At 35.5% G+C, this 15,427-nt stretch overlaps 1 protein-coding gene across 1 annotated transcript; it reads right to left on the bottom strand.

Annotated features, from left to right (window-relative positions):
- Positions 1 to 4,416: 4,416 nt before the first annotated feature.
- On the bottom strand, positions 4,417 to 7,424 carry LOC146137228 (uncharacterized). Its single transcript, XM_083394268.1, has 3 exons — positions 7,234 to 7,424; positions 6,499 to 6,607; positions 4,417 to 5,218 (listed from the first exon to the last, which is right to left on the bottom strand). Exons 1-3 carry the CDS (start codon positions 7,418 to 7,420, stop codon positions 4,825 to 4,827), a joined length of 690 nt encoding a protein of 229 aa, XP_083250394.1. The 5' UTR covers positions 7,421 to 7,424; the 3' UTR covers positions 4,417 to 4,824.
- Positions 7,425 to 15,427: the final 8,003 nt, after the last annotated feature.

Here is a 15,427-nt window from a genome sequence, read left to right as displayed (position 1 = left end):
GTATTAATATATTCGCGGGATGGAATATGGCTTATGGAAATGGTTATGCATTACTTTACTCTTTGAATATAGCACCTTACTTCAGCTTAATAAAATGCAACTCAGTAGGATTCCATTTTATGTCAAATTTAAAATTTACATATCAAAGAATATACAGTTTTTATGGATGTAACACTTGTACAAAATTGATTCGCCCTTATAACTCGTTGCACCAACCTCTGAACTGTAAGGTCACGACCCCAGTTAAAACTCGCCTTACTGAGACGAAGCGCTATAAACTTAATTAAACTGAAACAAATTTCCAATCACGGATCCGTTGTTATTCCGGTCACTGTTGCCAAACCAGCCCTAAAATTTCCGGCTTCCTATTGGCTACCGAAGCTATGACGCAACGTCACGTGTTAGCTGTAAACCCTGACAGTGATGGTTTTATGACCGGACGCGAGAGTTCCTCATATCACGCTTTGTGACGTAGATAAACATTGTTTCAAGATACACAAAAATGTAATTAATTATAGACATAAATTTTTTTCTAATTTTTTGTCCATCCGAATTAAGAGACTGATTATGCCTCGTTTTCTGGCGAAATATATTTCTCTTAAAAACTAACAAAATGACGGACTTTAATTAAGACAGTAAAATCTAAAGAAGATTTTATTTATCTTAAATTCATGCATTGTCGTCGTTTGCCTGCAAGGGCAATGTAGTTTGCTATTCAATATATATTTCGATTATGTTTTTATTATTTTTTTTTTAGAGAAGCAATTAAATGGTTGACTTTAATTGTGTACCAATGCACTATGAAGATTATTATATGGGCCGAAAATTGATTTTCGAGACTTATCTTGTTTTTGCCCGAAAATGTTTCAGACCGATTTTTGTCCGGAGCTTTATAGAAAAAGTATACATGGTAGAACTTTCAAATTTTCAGACATGGTGTAGAGTGGTATGTAGGTGCTTTGTAAAAGTTTATGAGGCTGCACCCCCACGGGCCTTTGCTTGGGGGGCAAAACCCTGAAATATTACGTTTTAGCTCTCTGTAGTTAACGACTGCCATCTAGCAGCACAAAAACTTCCATACAGAATTTGTTCATATTCGCTTGCTTTGTCCAGCTCGTGAAGTGACGAAGCGACTTGTCGCCTGCTGCGCTTTATTGTCCCGCGCGTAAGACTTTCATTGTGCCGCGTCCAAAACTGGGCGCGTGCGACTTGCATTTTAAAAAGAGGCTTCTCTTTAGTAAAATTACAAAATTCTCTTAAGAAACAACATATTTTACCGCCGCGAATTTAAATTCGAAATCTGGTGGCAATATACACCTCTCTCTCTTTGCACCTGTTTCGCATGTTACCAATCCAACATATCAACACCAGGCCTACACAACTTAAAATTGTGTGTTGATATGTTGGAATGAAGCAACATACGAAACAGGAAATACGTTTTTTCAAATATTCTCCAAATCGTATTTCATCGTATTGTCGCGGTAATACACAAAGAGGTAAGGCCCTTAATAAAGTTTCACCCACCGTACAATTAACGCAGGGAAGCATTGCCAGTAGGGATGTTCAAAGCAGAATATCGGCGACACATTTTAATGCTTGCTTTAAATGCGGCGTCAGCATTTTTTCGGGCGACCAATTACTTCGCGATAAGCTTCGCCTAATAATCAAGTGTCAATAGGGTGTATTTACCGCCGCAAGTTTAAATGCGAAATTTTGAGGCAGTGTACGCCTCTCTGTCAGCACATGTTGTGCATGTTGCTCCAACCAACATACAAACATCAGGCCTAAACCACTAGCAAAACTTTCGATTTAATAGTTTGCGTATTAGGCACATAAGTGTTTTTTATATTGTTTGAAACTACAGATTTAAAGCCTGTTTAACAGTGATTGCTCGGATCAAGCCATGGTAAAAATTGACCGACTAAAAGTTTGCAAAAGTATAGCAAACCATAGGCGTTAAACCATTTTAAGTCTTTAGGAGAATGATAATATTTGCTTTTCAAACGCGTAAGCTGGCCAAAATGTAATAAAATGGCCATACGCATTATCTACGTAAATTCTATTTATCAAATATATGTTTCGATCATTCCCCAAAATCTACGCCATATTTGAACCCCTTTCGCATCAAAGGCATAAGTTAAGTGGGGAAGTTTTCGGCCCATATCTGTTTTTGCTTGCAGAAACAAGTTAAGGAAAATGAAACACAAAATATATAATATAAAGTACACAATACAAAATATTAAAAAAAAAATTCAAAAAAAAAACAAAAAAAAAATTAAAATAAAGTAAAAATTGAAAATAAACACTAAGCCCTGAAAACGTACCCCCTGACAAAATATACAACAACCGCACCCCCGTCTAGTTTTTGCCCGAAAATGTTTCAGACCGATATTTGTCCGAAGCTTTATAGAAAAAGTATACATCGTAGAACCTTCAAATTTTCAGACATGGCGTAGAGTGGTATGAAGGTGCAATATCGAGGTTTATGAGGCTGCACCCCTAGGTGCCTTTGACTGGGGGGCAAAACCCTGAAATATTACGTTTTAGCTCTCTGTAGCTAATGACTGCCATCTAGCAGCAGAAAAACTTCCATACAGAATTTGTTCATATTCGCTTGCTTTGTCCAGCTCGTGAAGTGACGAAGCGACTTGACGCCTGCTGCGCTTTATTGTCCCGCGCGTAAGACTTTCATTGTGCCGCGTCCAAAACTGGGCGCGTGCGACTTGCATTTTAAAAAGAGGCTTCTCTTTAGTAAAATTACAAAATTCTCTTAAGAAACAACATATTTTACCGCCGCGAATTTAAATTCGAAATCTGGTGGCAATATACACATCTCTCTCTTTGCACCTGTTTCGCATGTTACCAATCCAACATATCAACACCAGGCCTACACAACTTAAAATTGTGTGTTGATATGTTGGAATGAAGCAACATACGAAACAGGAAATACGTTTTTTCAAATATTCTCCAAATCGTATTTCATCGTATTGTCGCGGTAATACACAAAGAGGTAAGGCCGTGAATAAAGTTTCACCCACCGTACAATTAACGCAGGGAAGCATTGCCAGTAGGGATGTTCAAAGCAGAATATCGGCGACACATGTATAATGCTTGCTTTAAATGCGGCGTCAGCGTTTTTTCGGGCGACCAATTACTTCGCGATAAGCTTCGCCTAATAATCAAGTGTCAATAGGGTGTATTTACCGCCGGTAGTTTAAATGCGAAATATTGAGGCAGTGTACGCCTCTCTGTTAGCACCTGTTGTGCATGTTGCTCCAACCAACATACCAACATCAGGCCTAAACCACTAGCAAAACTTTCGATTTAATAGTTTGCGTATTAGGCATATAAGTGTTTTTTATATTGTTTGAAACTACAGATTTAAAGCCTGTTTTAACAGTGATTGCTCGGATCAAGCCATGGTAAAAATTGACCGAGTAAAAGTTTGCAAAAGTATAGCAAACCATAGGCGTTAAACCATTTTAAGTCTTTAGGAGAATGATAATATTTGCTTTTCAAACACGTAAGCTGGTCAAAATGTAATAAAATGGCCATACGCATTATCTACGTAAATTCTATTTATCAAATATATGTTTCGATCATTCCCCAAAATCTACGCCATATTTGAACCCCTTTCGCATCAAAGGCATATTTTAAGTGGGGAAGTTTTCGGCCCATATCTGTTTTTGCTTGCAGAAACAAGTTAAGGAAAATAAAAAACAAAATATAAAATGTATAATATAAAATACACAATACAAAATACAAAATATTAAAAAATAAAAAGACTAAAATAAAAAAAAATGAAATAAAATAAGAAATAAGAAATAAAAAATAAAATAAACACTAAGCCCTGAAAATATACCCCCTGACAAAATATACAACAACCGCTCCCCCGTCTAGTTTATTCTGTTTTTATTCTGTTTTTTTATGCTGTTCACTTTGTAAAGCTATTGCATTAGAATAGAATCACCAAATCTTCAAAGCGGTTGTCTATTTTATGTGTTTTGTATAAGCGCCTTTTTATTTGAGAGAATGATCGGTGCTTGCTACCGCCCCCTGCCGGAACTATATTAAAGATTTAATAGACACTTAAAAAGGAGCAAAACGGCCTCAGAAAACAAATAGCGAATCGTACAACAAGTGGATTATAAATAGAAGATTGGATGAATTTGCATACCATTAGTTTTTTTTACCTTACAAACATGAAAGTCAAATAATTTAAGGTTGAATTTGTGAGGAAAAACAGCAAAGTTAAAAACCCATCGCAGACTTTTAGATATTCGCTGATGGTTAAGTAGCGTTTCATTGAAAATTGTTCGAAAAAAAAAACCTAATCTCAGTAACATTACAAATGAACAAATTCGTCTAAAAAAAGAACATCCTCTATTTTAAAGTTTAAGGCGGTTATTCTGTATTTGTAGGTAACAGCCCCAAGGGGATAATTAAACAATTTAGAGGGGTTAACTTTATATTTGCCAACTAAAAAGTACAAAAACCTATTCAACTTTCAATTTGTTTGCATTTTATTTTTATTTGAAAACAAATCATTTGTCTATTCTCGTATCTTTATCCAGTAGTTAATTGCAGGTTATACTTTTTCTAATTTTGATAAAACGATTTTACGAGATAATTTGATACTTTTGAAAGATAATCTGCTTAAATGCGAATGATAAACAACCAAGATTCTTGTTGTACATCAAGTGTTTTAGAGTAAATTGAGTACAAATCTTCGATTCCGGAAATACTTATTTAGATTTTATGTTATTCAGTTATTCTCTGGAAAACCAACAATAAAATATCAAGAACCACTACTTTGAGGTAAAGCTAAACTTTAGATGCAATATGAAGCAACGTAACAACCAACGTGAGGTAGGTGGACATCTTGATGACGTCACTACTACCGGACGTCGTGCTATGATGTGGTGATGACGTCATTGATTGCGTATCTTTGGACGTCACCATAAGCGTGGACAAAATGCCAGAAGTTGTACTGCTTTGGGATTGAGTCATCATGGTTGAGGTAGTAGGAGCAGCTGATGGTGATGTCATGGGTTGTGACGTAGCTGATTGTGTTGACGACGTCACGCTTGGAGAATTTGATGACGTCACACGTGGAGAGGTTGATGACGTAATAGGTGTGGTAGTTAGGTCGGCGGGAGGTGGTATAACGTTGCAGTTGTCGGTGGTACAGCAAGTTATCTTGCATAGATGAGGATCTCTGGAAATATATACTTGGTGATGTGTACATTAGTGTAAAGCGAATTTGGTGATTACTGATGTCCAATACAAACTTAATTCCGATAACCGATATTATTTTTTGATCCGATAATGAATGACGTCATTGTTATGCTTTAATCAAAATACATGAAACGTTTAAAGGTTTTTTTTTCAGGTTAGTGGACCTCCAGGACTCTCCAGTAAAACTACTGTTTTTTTGATCAATTTATCTTTTTTTTTTAATTATTGAGTTAGATCGTAACTTGACTGAAATTTTTGTATTAAATTGGTATTGGATCGATACCGATACCACCCTAGTATCGGACAAGCACCGATACTAACACTTATCATCGGTATCGGCCCGATACGATATTATCGGACATCCCTATTGGTAATATAAACATTTTAGTTGTCACTTTTCAAAAAATTCATTCACCCTACATTTTACATGTTTGAGCATAACGCGTGACAAATCAATATCTCAAAATGCAAAATATAACGATATAATAAAGTTACGCTCATATAATGAAACAGTAGTACACCATATCCTTGTCGTACAAGCGTGTTTTACTTCAAAGCCAGAACAGTTCTTGAAAACTTTATTAGACGAATTGCGTTAAGGCTTTATTGTAAGGTGATATTTAGGTGTTGTCTTACAAAAGCCCGCAAGGCTTTCTAGCATTTTCTGATGCTATCTCTTAGAGGTGTAACCAGGCTTATCTATTTGGACATCATTTTGTTTGTATTTTCTGTCAAAAATAAGCAAATTGAAGGGGAAGAATCTTTAAGAGACGTCCTTGACGTATGGGGATTAATTAAGGGTGGAACTGGCAGATAAATTTGCGTTTGCTGCCCGCATCGCAATTAAGAAATTGTACGCAAACTGCACCGCAAATTATTTTCATAAACTCAACGCCAAATATTGAAAATCTTACAAGAAGTATGGGTTTTAGAGATTTTGTTGTTAAGCTCTTGGTGTTCAAGAACAGTACTTTTTGTGTAAAAAAGAGCACTTACCAATATACGGTATATACGCAATAAATACAACGTTTAAAAAAAACTTAAACTATAGAAACCGGTAAAAACAGTTTAAATTTTACCGAAATCAATGTTGAAACTATGCGTGTATGTTTTTTAAATGGATGCAATTTTTTTTTTCAATTGGCAATTTTTTTTACCACAGAAGAAAAACATGAACAAACAAGAGATTAGCACCGAATGACTAGAATCACGTGTGGGATTTAAGCATATTTTTTCATTTCGTTATTAAAGTTTACTTACGCGAGCCTGAGAAAAGGGTGAACAACTGACACGATTTCTCTGTAGGTTGAACAGTTCTTTGAACATTCGCTCGAATCAACGCACTCCCCATATGTTATCGGGTTTCGATCTGCGGGAAAATTCAACATTTGTAGAGCTTTTAATTTAGAACCAGGTCAGGGTTGGGAAACCAGTTTGAGACCAAGAGTCTCATTTCCTATTAGCGTAGCCGCAAAGAACCACACCTTACAAATGGCAAAAAGTTACTATCACACTGTCTTTTCCCCACTTACACAGATATCTATGCCAAGATACATTTATTGTTTATGTTGCACACCAATTGTAGTAAGTCGACAACTTAGGAATCGTTGTTTACACCGGAGATTTGTTACCTAAATGTCATCGGGCTATATCTAAACTTCGCTTGTAAAAGCACTCGAACCGAAACCGGTAATAATATGTAACTTTAACAAACGAAATGGTCACTGTATAAATATCAAATACAACATAAAGTAAGGGAAGCTGACTAGTCAATCCTAAACTAGTTTGTGCACTATTTTTCTTTAAAATACACGAATTAATTTACGAACTACAAGAATTACGAACTATACTATTTAACTTTCGGTAAGTCTAAAAAAAGCTATAAATAACAATCGATAAAAACATGTCTATATACTCAACATGACTGCCACAAAATGTCTTTCATTTACGAACTACGGTGGACATTAGTTATCACTTTAGAATCCATATATTCACCTGTCTCCATCCACGATTTTCCGTGTCCTTTCAAAAGTAAACAAGCGTTTGTTGCGTTTGTACACGTCACAGAGGTGACAGTGTTTTGGCTCGCGATTTGATTGAGGCCTGTAAGTGAAGCTCCATTGTAGCACTTTAGTCCTGAGGCAATGCACACAAAACATGCAAGCACAAGTAACTTAATCATGTTGGTGATCTATAAAATTTCAATAAAAATATCACAAACGCAACATTAATAACTAGCACAAGTAACCAAATCATGTTGACGTCCTAAAATAACCAAATTGTTACTTCTGTGCAGGGTCAGTTGACATTTTAATCCAATGCCCGATATTTAAGATAAAAAATATCACGATTTGATCCGATACCAATGACGTCTTACTAATTTCAAGCCAACACAAAAGGTTAAAACGTTTAAAAATTTTTTAGGTGATATGCCAAAATTTTGTTCCAAAAATACATTTCCGAAAACCTAATTTGCAATTAATTTTAACGACCTCTGTCAGAAAGAATCGTACGTGGTCCTATTTTCACTCCATTGACGTCACAAGACGTCACAATACGTGTTTGTGTGACGTCATTCAGGCCGGTTTTCGTGTGGACTGACAAGGATTAATTTGACTCTGGTGTATAAAGCGAAGTGACCTTTGAAACGAATTAACGTTCGATTGCTTCGACTTGGGATGCCCTAGACTTGGTGTTATAGTTCGGTACCTATACAACCCGATATTTCAGATAAATTTTGGTAATATTTTTGGATCCGATACCAAATGACGTCATTACTTGGGTTAAAAAAGCAAAATTGATCAAATTGAAACGCGCGTATTTGTCATGTTAACCTGACTACCTCTTGCTTTTGCGTTGGAAAGCTTGTAGTTAATTTCGATTAATAAAATTAAATATTTTTTAAACCTCAAGTGGAAAAAAGTAGCAAATGTTATATTTAACCTGATAGAGTACGGTGGTGCGAAGGCTTGTCAAGAATTCAATACAATTTGTCTTTATATACGGCCACCTGATTATTCTATTTAAAAACTTCTGGTTATCGCTCAAAGCAGTCCATAAATATTCACCGGTAATCTCGGTTTAAATATATTAAAGGATATTGCAAGATGATCTAGTGAATGGCCTGGTAAAGAACGACATTTTAATACTGATACGTTGTATCTGCAAAACTTATTTTAACGGAAATTTTTTTAAGGGCCGTTCTTGCCTACTTTTTTCACTGTGCCTAGGTTACAAACCGCTATTTACTAAGTAGCCTAATTTGCTTGAAAGATTTTTCCAGTTTTAACACGGTCCAACTTCTCTGCTTTAAACGACGGTGCTTGATCATATACTGACTATATATACGAACAATACACGGTTTTATTAATTGGCCTCGCGTAAGGAAATGATAAACACGACTTGCAGTTTTTATATACATCTTATATAAAACGCTGCTATGCGTAATAAAGTGCTGTTTATAAACTAAACAAAATATTTCTTTTAGAATAATGATCCATGACACGCATATTTCACCACAAGCAAAAACGTGTTATGTTGGTGTGTTGTAATACTAAATCGTGCACGTGTTGTACAGTCAGGACCCGATTCGGACTCAGGTATTTTAAACAGTCAATACTTGGTGCCAATATATGTGTAATTTAAAAGATAAAAGAGTTATAAGTTTGATTAACACATATAGGCTAGATAAGTTTTGACTGAAACTCTACGCTTTATGTATATTCGAGAATTTATTAAAGAGCAATCAATTACAAACCTGACTTTTTGCTGCGGTATAGCCTACCTAGTCTTGGGGCCATGAAAATTGGGGGTAACTTTAGGCGTGCTAACAAAAAAATAAATAAAAACAGTACCGGTACAGTTTTGGGGGATCAGCGGATACTGTTACGTCACAATATCCTGCTGTATACTGTCGCGCGTTAAACAGTGACGAGTCATACGATTTTCGGGGGCTTTTCCTCGAGCGTTTCCTGGAATCGATAAAAAATGTTATAGTAACGGCACATCTTAAGAATCTATTTAGAATAAAAATAGACAAGCACTTCGTATAAATTGCTCAGTCATGGCCTGGCTTTCTCAATCAACACTCTAAAAAGGAAAGATCGCGATTATGAGCTAACCCACGAAGTTGAAGCTGCATTAAACAACTGTTTGGGGTATGAACATATATTTTTAAAGTAAAACAAAGTGTTGCTCATTTTCTTTGTTATTTTTGACTTACCTTCCTATTCGTAACACGAAATAGAAATTTTTATACCTTTTTGTAACACGAAATAGATAATTCAAATTATATACCTATTTGTAACGCGAGATAGTTAATTTCAAAATTACTAATAGGTTTCATGTTTGAGAATCACTAATATGCACAGGCTTTCCATAAAAACATTAACTCGTGTTTATCAAACCTTAAACCATAATTTCCTTTTACAATTTTAATTTAAAACGCAAAAATATATGATTAATCTGAACTGTAGTTTAAATAGTGTTCACTTTTCCATGAGCTTTGTATTAAATTTAAGATTTTCTGTCACTTTTGTCCGCAAAATATTCTAATCAGATTTTTGCCCAATGTCCGCCTAGACTTGCGTACATCATCTCATCCTCATAAAACTCCAAACCCAAATTATGTCGAAACCATCACTCAACAGTCATTATATCGGCCCTTACACGGCTGTTCAGCTTTTTTCTCAATGACAAGCCAAAACGTCTGGTCATTCAACAATATGCGTTACCGGAATATCTGCAGCAGCCCGATCGAAAGCGTGACATCCTATAACGAGCTTTTAATGTTTTCGTTGCCTTAGCGCGAATCCCGGGCCTATCGTGATTGCTTTAAACACGTTGTTTCGTTCCAAGTAGTTTGCGATTACACGACGGCTCTTTGCATCGCTTATGGTTTGGGTTTCGTTAAGGTTTTGTTTTTCCGCTAATGAATTTTGAGAGACCACAACAACCTAGTAGCACAAACTGGTGAAATAATTTTTTAGGTTCATTTTATCGTAGGAAATTGCTTTATTTTCACCAGACCATTTCTTTTTTTCATAAGGTCATCCCGCTATCTCTTTGAATGTATTTAACTATAGATTTTCAGTTGCATATTTGTGCACTAATGGAACGATAGATTTTCCTTAGGGGCATGGAAAAACTTCAGAGATGACGTCACAAATTTAGGTTAAAATGTGACGTCACGAAGTTAGGTTAAAATGTGACATCACGAAGTTAGGTTAATATGTGACGTCACGAAGCTAGGTTAAAATGAAATGTCACAAAGTTACATCTAAACGAGGCGTAGTAAATACCTACCCTTAAGAACAACACAGAGTTCGTTTATATAGTTTAAGGCTGGAGAGTGGAGAGGTGCCACCTAGATGCTGTCGTTCCGCGCAAAGTTAAAACGCCTCTCTGTCGTTTAAATTGCCAAAGCTTCCAATTTTAACAACAAAATGAGGCGCACAACGCCTTTGGGCTAAAACGAATTTATCAAAATGGGCTATGACAAACCAGAAACATATTTTAGATTCGTGCGGCGAGAAAAATGCATGCATTTACTTAGTTAGAGGCAAAAAAGAAAAAAATAGACTAAAAATAGAAGTTATAAACATGATCACGTGACCCCCTGGTTCCTTTTTTAAATGAATCAATGCGAAAAAAACAGTAAAATGTTTAATTGTTGTTTGCAAATTTATATATTTGAACTGGCCGTCAATTTCGCATAACATAGGAGGTCAGTGTATGGCTCTTTAGGGCAGTTATGAGTTCTGAGTGTCAAAAATGCGTATCATTAAATACGCACTATAAAAAATAAAAACATCGTATTTTTCCTGCTAATAACAAAATGACCCCTTAGTCTAAACCAAGTCCAGATAAAACTTTTCAAAATCGATAAAAAATGTTACAGTAACGGCACATCTTAAGAATCTATTTAAAATAAAAATAGACAAGCACTTCGTATAAATTGCTCAGTCATGGCTTGGCTTTTCAATCAACACACTAAAAAGGAAAGATCGCGATTATGAGCTAACCCACGAAGTTGAAGCTGCATTAAACAACTGTTTGGGATATGAACATATATTTTTAAAGTAAAACTAAGTGTTGCTCTTGTTCTTTGTCATTTTTAACTTAGTCCAGATAAAACTTTTTTATTTTCAGGTTTCATTTAAACCATGATCGAACACTGGAAGCGTTTAAGTTTGTAATTTACAACTTAGAAATTTGCATAGAAGTCAATAAATAAGCGAGTTTCAGAAAGTTAACCCGCATCGATTTCGTGGCGGGAACTGTGGCCTTTATGTTAATTACATTTCACTGCAGACAATAATACTCAGAATAATTTTACTAACTACTGTGTCGAAAAACTGACTGTTAACGTTATGCAACACAGCCTAATTTCTTAAAAATGCAGACAGGAATAACGCACGAAGCATTTTGATTCCACGACTATCCAACGTTTTAGAAATCTAAAAAGATGCAACTCTAATATTTTTCACTAAACTTAAAAAATACCTTCCAGGCTCCTTGAAGCTTTATCTGTTTATACTTACCTTATGCCTGTGGACTGTGGTGCATATAAGCTTCTGCTAAACAATCTATCGTGTCTGTTGAAATATTAATCGAGCATTTCTCCGCATTAAATCGCCGACGTGAAAGACTATAGCTGACTGAAAGCTTAAAGCAGCTGAAACTTTAGACCAGCGTTTCGTTGTAAGGGCACAAGTTTGTACACATCCTGGTATATTTCACATGTGCGCGCCTTCAGCGTAACGCTTCGGGCAAGTTTGGCACGTGGTCTGAAGGTCACCGAGCTTAAACGAAAGGTCAAAGCAATTTAAACTCGCTTGTAAACAAAACAAATGTTTGCAATGCCGTAATTCGATATAGGCTTATAGTGATGAAGTGCGCTGCTATAATCTGGTGATACAATACCAAGCTGTACACACTGTTATTAAATGCGTGGTGTAAGGTTTGACGTTCCTATGGTATACAACACACTTAACACCGCTATACAAGAATATCTTGAAATGTAAAAATGTTAAACAAATAAAGACAGCTACTAAAATCGTTTGGATAGACCATGGGTTCTTAAAGTGGGGTCAATGGACCCCTTGAGGGTCCGTGAACAAGTTTTAGGGGGTCTATGAATACTTAATTGAATTGTTAGTGTAAATTTAAAGTACATCAATTTTACAAAGAAAAGAGTTCAGTTTAAAATAAAACGGATTTGCACTTAATGTATTTAGACTCCATTTTACTTTCACATTTTTGGACCGAAATCAGCGGATTTCCGAAGTCCATTTATATTGTGATCGTGAATTTATGACGTCATCTCTGAAAATTTCTTGCCTAACGTGGTCCACGCAAAGCCAAAAACTAAATTAGGGGTCCGCGGTAAAAAAGTTTAAGAACCCCTGAGATAACAATGCGACTATGTACTATTGTAGAAAGAACAAATTTTTTTCGCACTCACGTAGTTAATAGTTAAAATAGTTAAAAAGTATTTAAAATGGACTCGTGTATAGTTTGTTAAAGAGGCAGCGGGCCCGATGAATTAGAGAGACCGCTTGATTGATTGTTATTAATTGTCCAACACACATTTGCTGATCAGCCAACCCGAACGAATAACGAAAGGCGAAAGAGAAAAAAAATCTCCTGCGTTTAAGGTCGACCAATCTGACCACATCTCAAAACACTTAAACATATAAAATCAACATTTAATGTTTAATCTTTTGGAATGAAAATGACCACAAAGAACCGCTAGAATATCTACAATAATTTATCGGGTCGGGAAACGATATCATTCTAGTATCGGGCGAGTGTCGATACAAACATTTGACGATATTAACATGCAATGCTGTTCGTGAAACAATAAATCTAGTAATCAAAAGTAAGCTAAAGAGGTCGGTAAAATAGAAATACTTTAGGTATAAAGTTTAGGGCCTTGTCTATGATAAACAAGACTGAACGATTCAAACATTTTGAGATATTAATTATGTTTTTAAAAGCTTAACAAGTATGTGCACGCCTTAATGCTTATAGTTCAAGATATCGTTATTTTTAGGTTGTAGCTATTTGATTACAAATTGCCAACAATGTATTAATATATTCGCGGGATGGCATATGGCTTATGGAAATGGTTATGCCTTACTTTACTCTTTGAATATAGCACCTTACTTCAGCTTAATAAAATGCAACTCAGTAGGACTAAAAAACGCAACTCAATTTATTTTAAATTCAAAATTTGCGTGTCAAACCATATATACAGTTTTTTTATCAATGTAAAACTTGTGCAAAATTGATTCGCCCTTATAACTCGTTGCACCAACCTCTGAACTGTAAGGTCACGACTCCAGTTAAACTCGCCTTACTGAGACGAAGCGCTATAAACTTAATTAAACTGAAACAAATTTCCAATCATGGATCCGTTTTTATTCCGGTCACTGTTGCCAAACCAGCCCTAAAATTTCCGGCTTCCTATTGGCTACCAAATTGATGACGCAACGTCACGTGTTAGCTGTAAACCCTGACAGCGATAATTTTATGGCCGGACGCTAGAGTTCCTCATATCACGCTTTGTGACGTAGATAAACATTGTTTTAAGATACACGAAAATGTGATGAATAATAAAAAGGTGTGTCGCCATCAAGGCGCTCAAAACGACATCATTTCGTAGCGTATAATGACGTAACATGTTATGTTGTTCAATAGGCATACATAAATATCCTTTTTAATTTTTTTGTTAATCCGAATTAAGAGACTGATTATGCCTCGTTTTGTAGCGAAATATATTTCTCTTAAGAACTAAAAAAATGACGGACTTTAATTAGGACAGTAAAGTCTAAAGAAGATTTTATTTATCTCAAATTCATGCATTGTCGTCGTTTGCCTGCAAGGGCAATGTAGTTTTCTATGCAATATATATTTCGATTATGTTTTTATATTATTTTATGTTTTTAGAGAACCAATGGTTGACTTTAATTGTGTACCAATACACTCTAAACATTATTTATTTTTTATTATTTTATGCTGTTCACTTTGAAAAGCTATTTTATTGCATTAGAATAGAATCACCAAATCCTTAAAGCGGTCGTCTATCTTAAGTGTTATTCATAAGCTAGGGCTACCATATTTTCAGCACCCAAAAAGAGGACATTTTTTTGCCTGCAAGTAAAACGAAAGTAGAATTGTTCCGTTTGAAAAAAAACGTTATGGTTGTCTAAATTTAAAGAATAAAAGACAACAAGTTGCTCAGCGGATTTTGACAAACGTTTACTCCACAGTCATACGGCTATGATGTCGAGCGCAAATAAAAGTGTAAAGCGAAAAAATTAAACATTGCGTTATCGTGATTCAAAAGCTGTAACGACACACAATACAACGGTAACATTGCAAAAACATTGTCGGTTCGCGCCAAAAAAAGTTTGAGTCCCCCTGGTGCTAACCTGTTATCATGTATAAAATATGATAAAAAATAGTTTGAACGGTGGATGATTTTATCGTTTATCTACAAGTTAGCAAAATTGTAACTAAATAGGGCCGTTATACCTTCGATGATATAAAAACATGCAATGGCACTTCAAAGAGACTTTTTGCTAAAAAGTAAACAAAAGTAGGCAACATAAGATTCGCGCGGAGCGCGAAAATTTTTTGCCGTTTAAATATTAAAGTTGGCAAAAACAGAGTTTGTACAGCGCTGTAGAAGTGGTATACAACCCAAACAAAACTATTAGAATCATTGCAAAATATTTAAATATTAACTTTAGAGCTCGCCCCCCTAAGAATTGCTTGGCGCCCCCGGTAAAGAACCGCTGTTATACACTAACTATAGACAAGCTTCTGTAAGAAAGAAGAACATAGCCTACCATATAGCAACACAGATAGTAGGCTAGGCCTGCAAAACTCACACCTTTGCTTTATTTATGGGCCTTTTTACATGTTGGGTTCTGTTGCTATTTACATGTTTGCAACAATGTTTGCAATACCAATCAAAATAGTAGGGCTGGTAGTGCAATTTGTTGGAAAACCTGTTTTAAACCACGAATTCAGCATGTTTCATGGTTACCGGTACAGTATTTTTTGGAAATAAATAAAAGGTCTCGCCTAAAAGTCTTGGTAAAAGTATAAGCAACTAACTCGAAAAGCGAAAAAAGAGGATATTTTTGAGCGTCCTCGGAGGACCATTTAGTTTTCTTAA

Source organism: Ascidiella aspersa, chromosome 7, assembly GCF_963924565.1.
Source record: "Ascidiella aspersa chromosome 7, kaAscAspe10.2, whole genome shotgun sequence".
NCBI classification, from domain to species: domain Eukaryota; kingdom Metazoa; phylum Chordata; class Ascidiacea; order Phlebobranchia; family Ascidiidae; genus Ascidiella; species Ascidiella aspersa.
The sequence above is the reverse complement of the archived record's forward strand: the minus strand, read 5'-3'. Positions and strand labels throughout refer to the sequence as shown.

What these genes read in the sequence shown, in the direction of transcription:
- LOC146137228 (XM_083394268.1), bottom strand. Translation starts at nt 7,420, where the DNA reads ATGATTAAGTTACTTGTGCTTGCATGTTTTGTGTGCATTGCCTCAGGA. An exon ending in AAAATCGTGGATGGAGACAG is followed by an intron (nt 6,608 to 7,233) that starts GTGAATATATGG and finishes ATTTTCCCGCAG; the next exon opens with ATCGAAACCCGATAACATAT. An exon ending in CACCCTTTTCTCAGGCTCGC is followed by an intron (nt 5,219 to 6,498) that starts GTAAGTAAACTT and finishes ATATATTTCCAG; the next exon opens with AGATCCTCATCTATGCAAGA.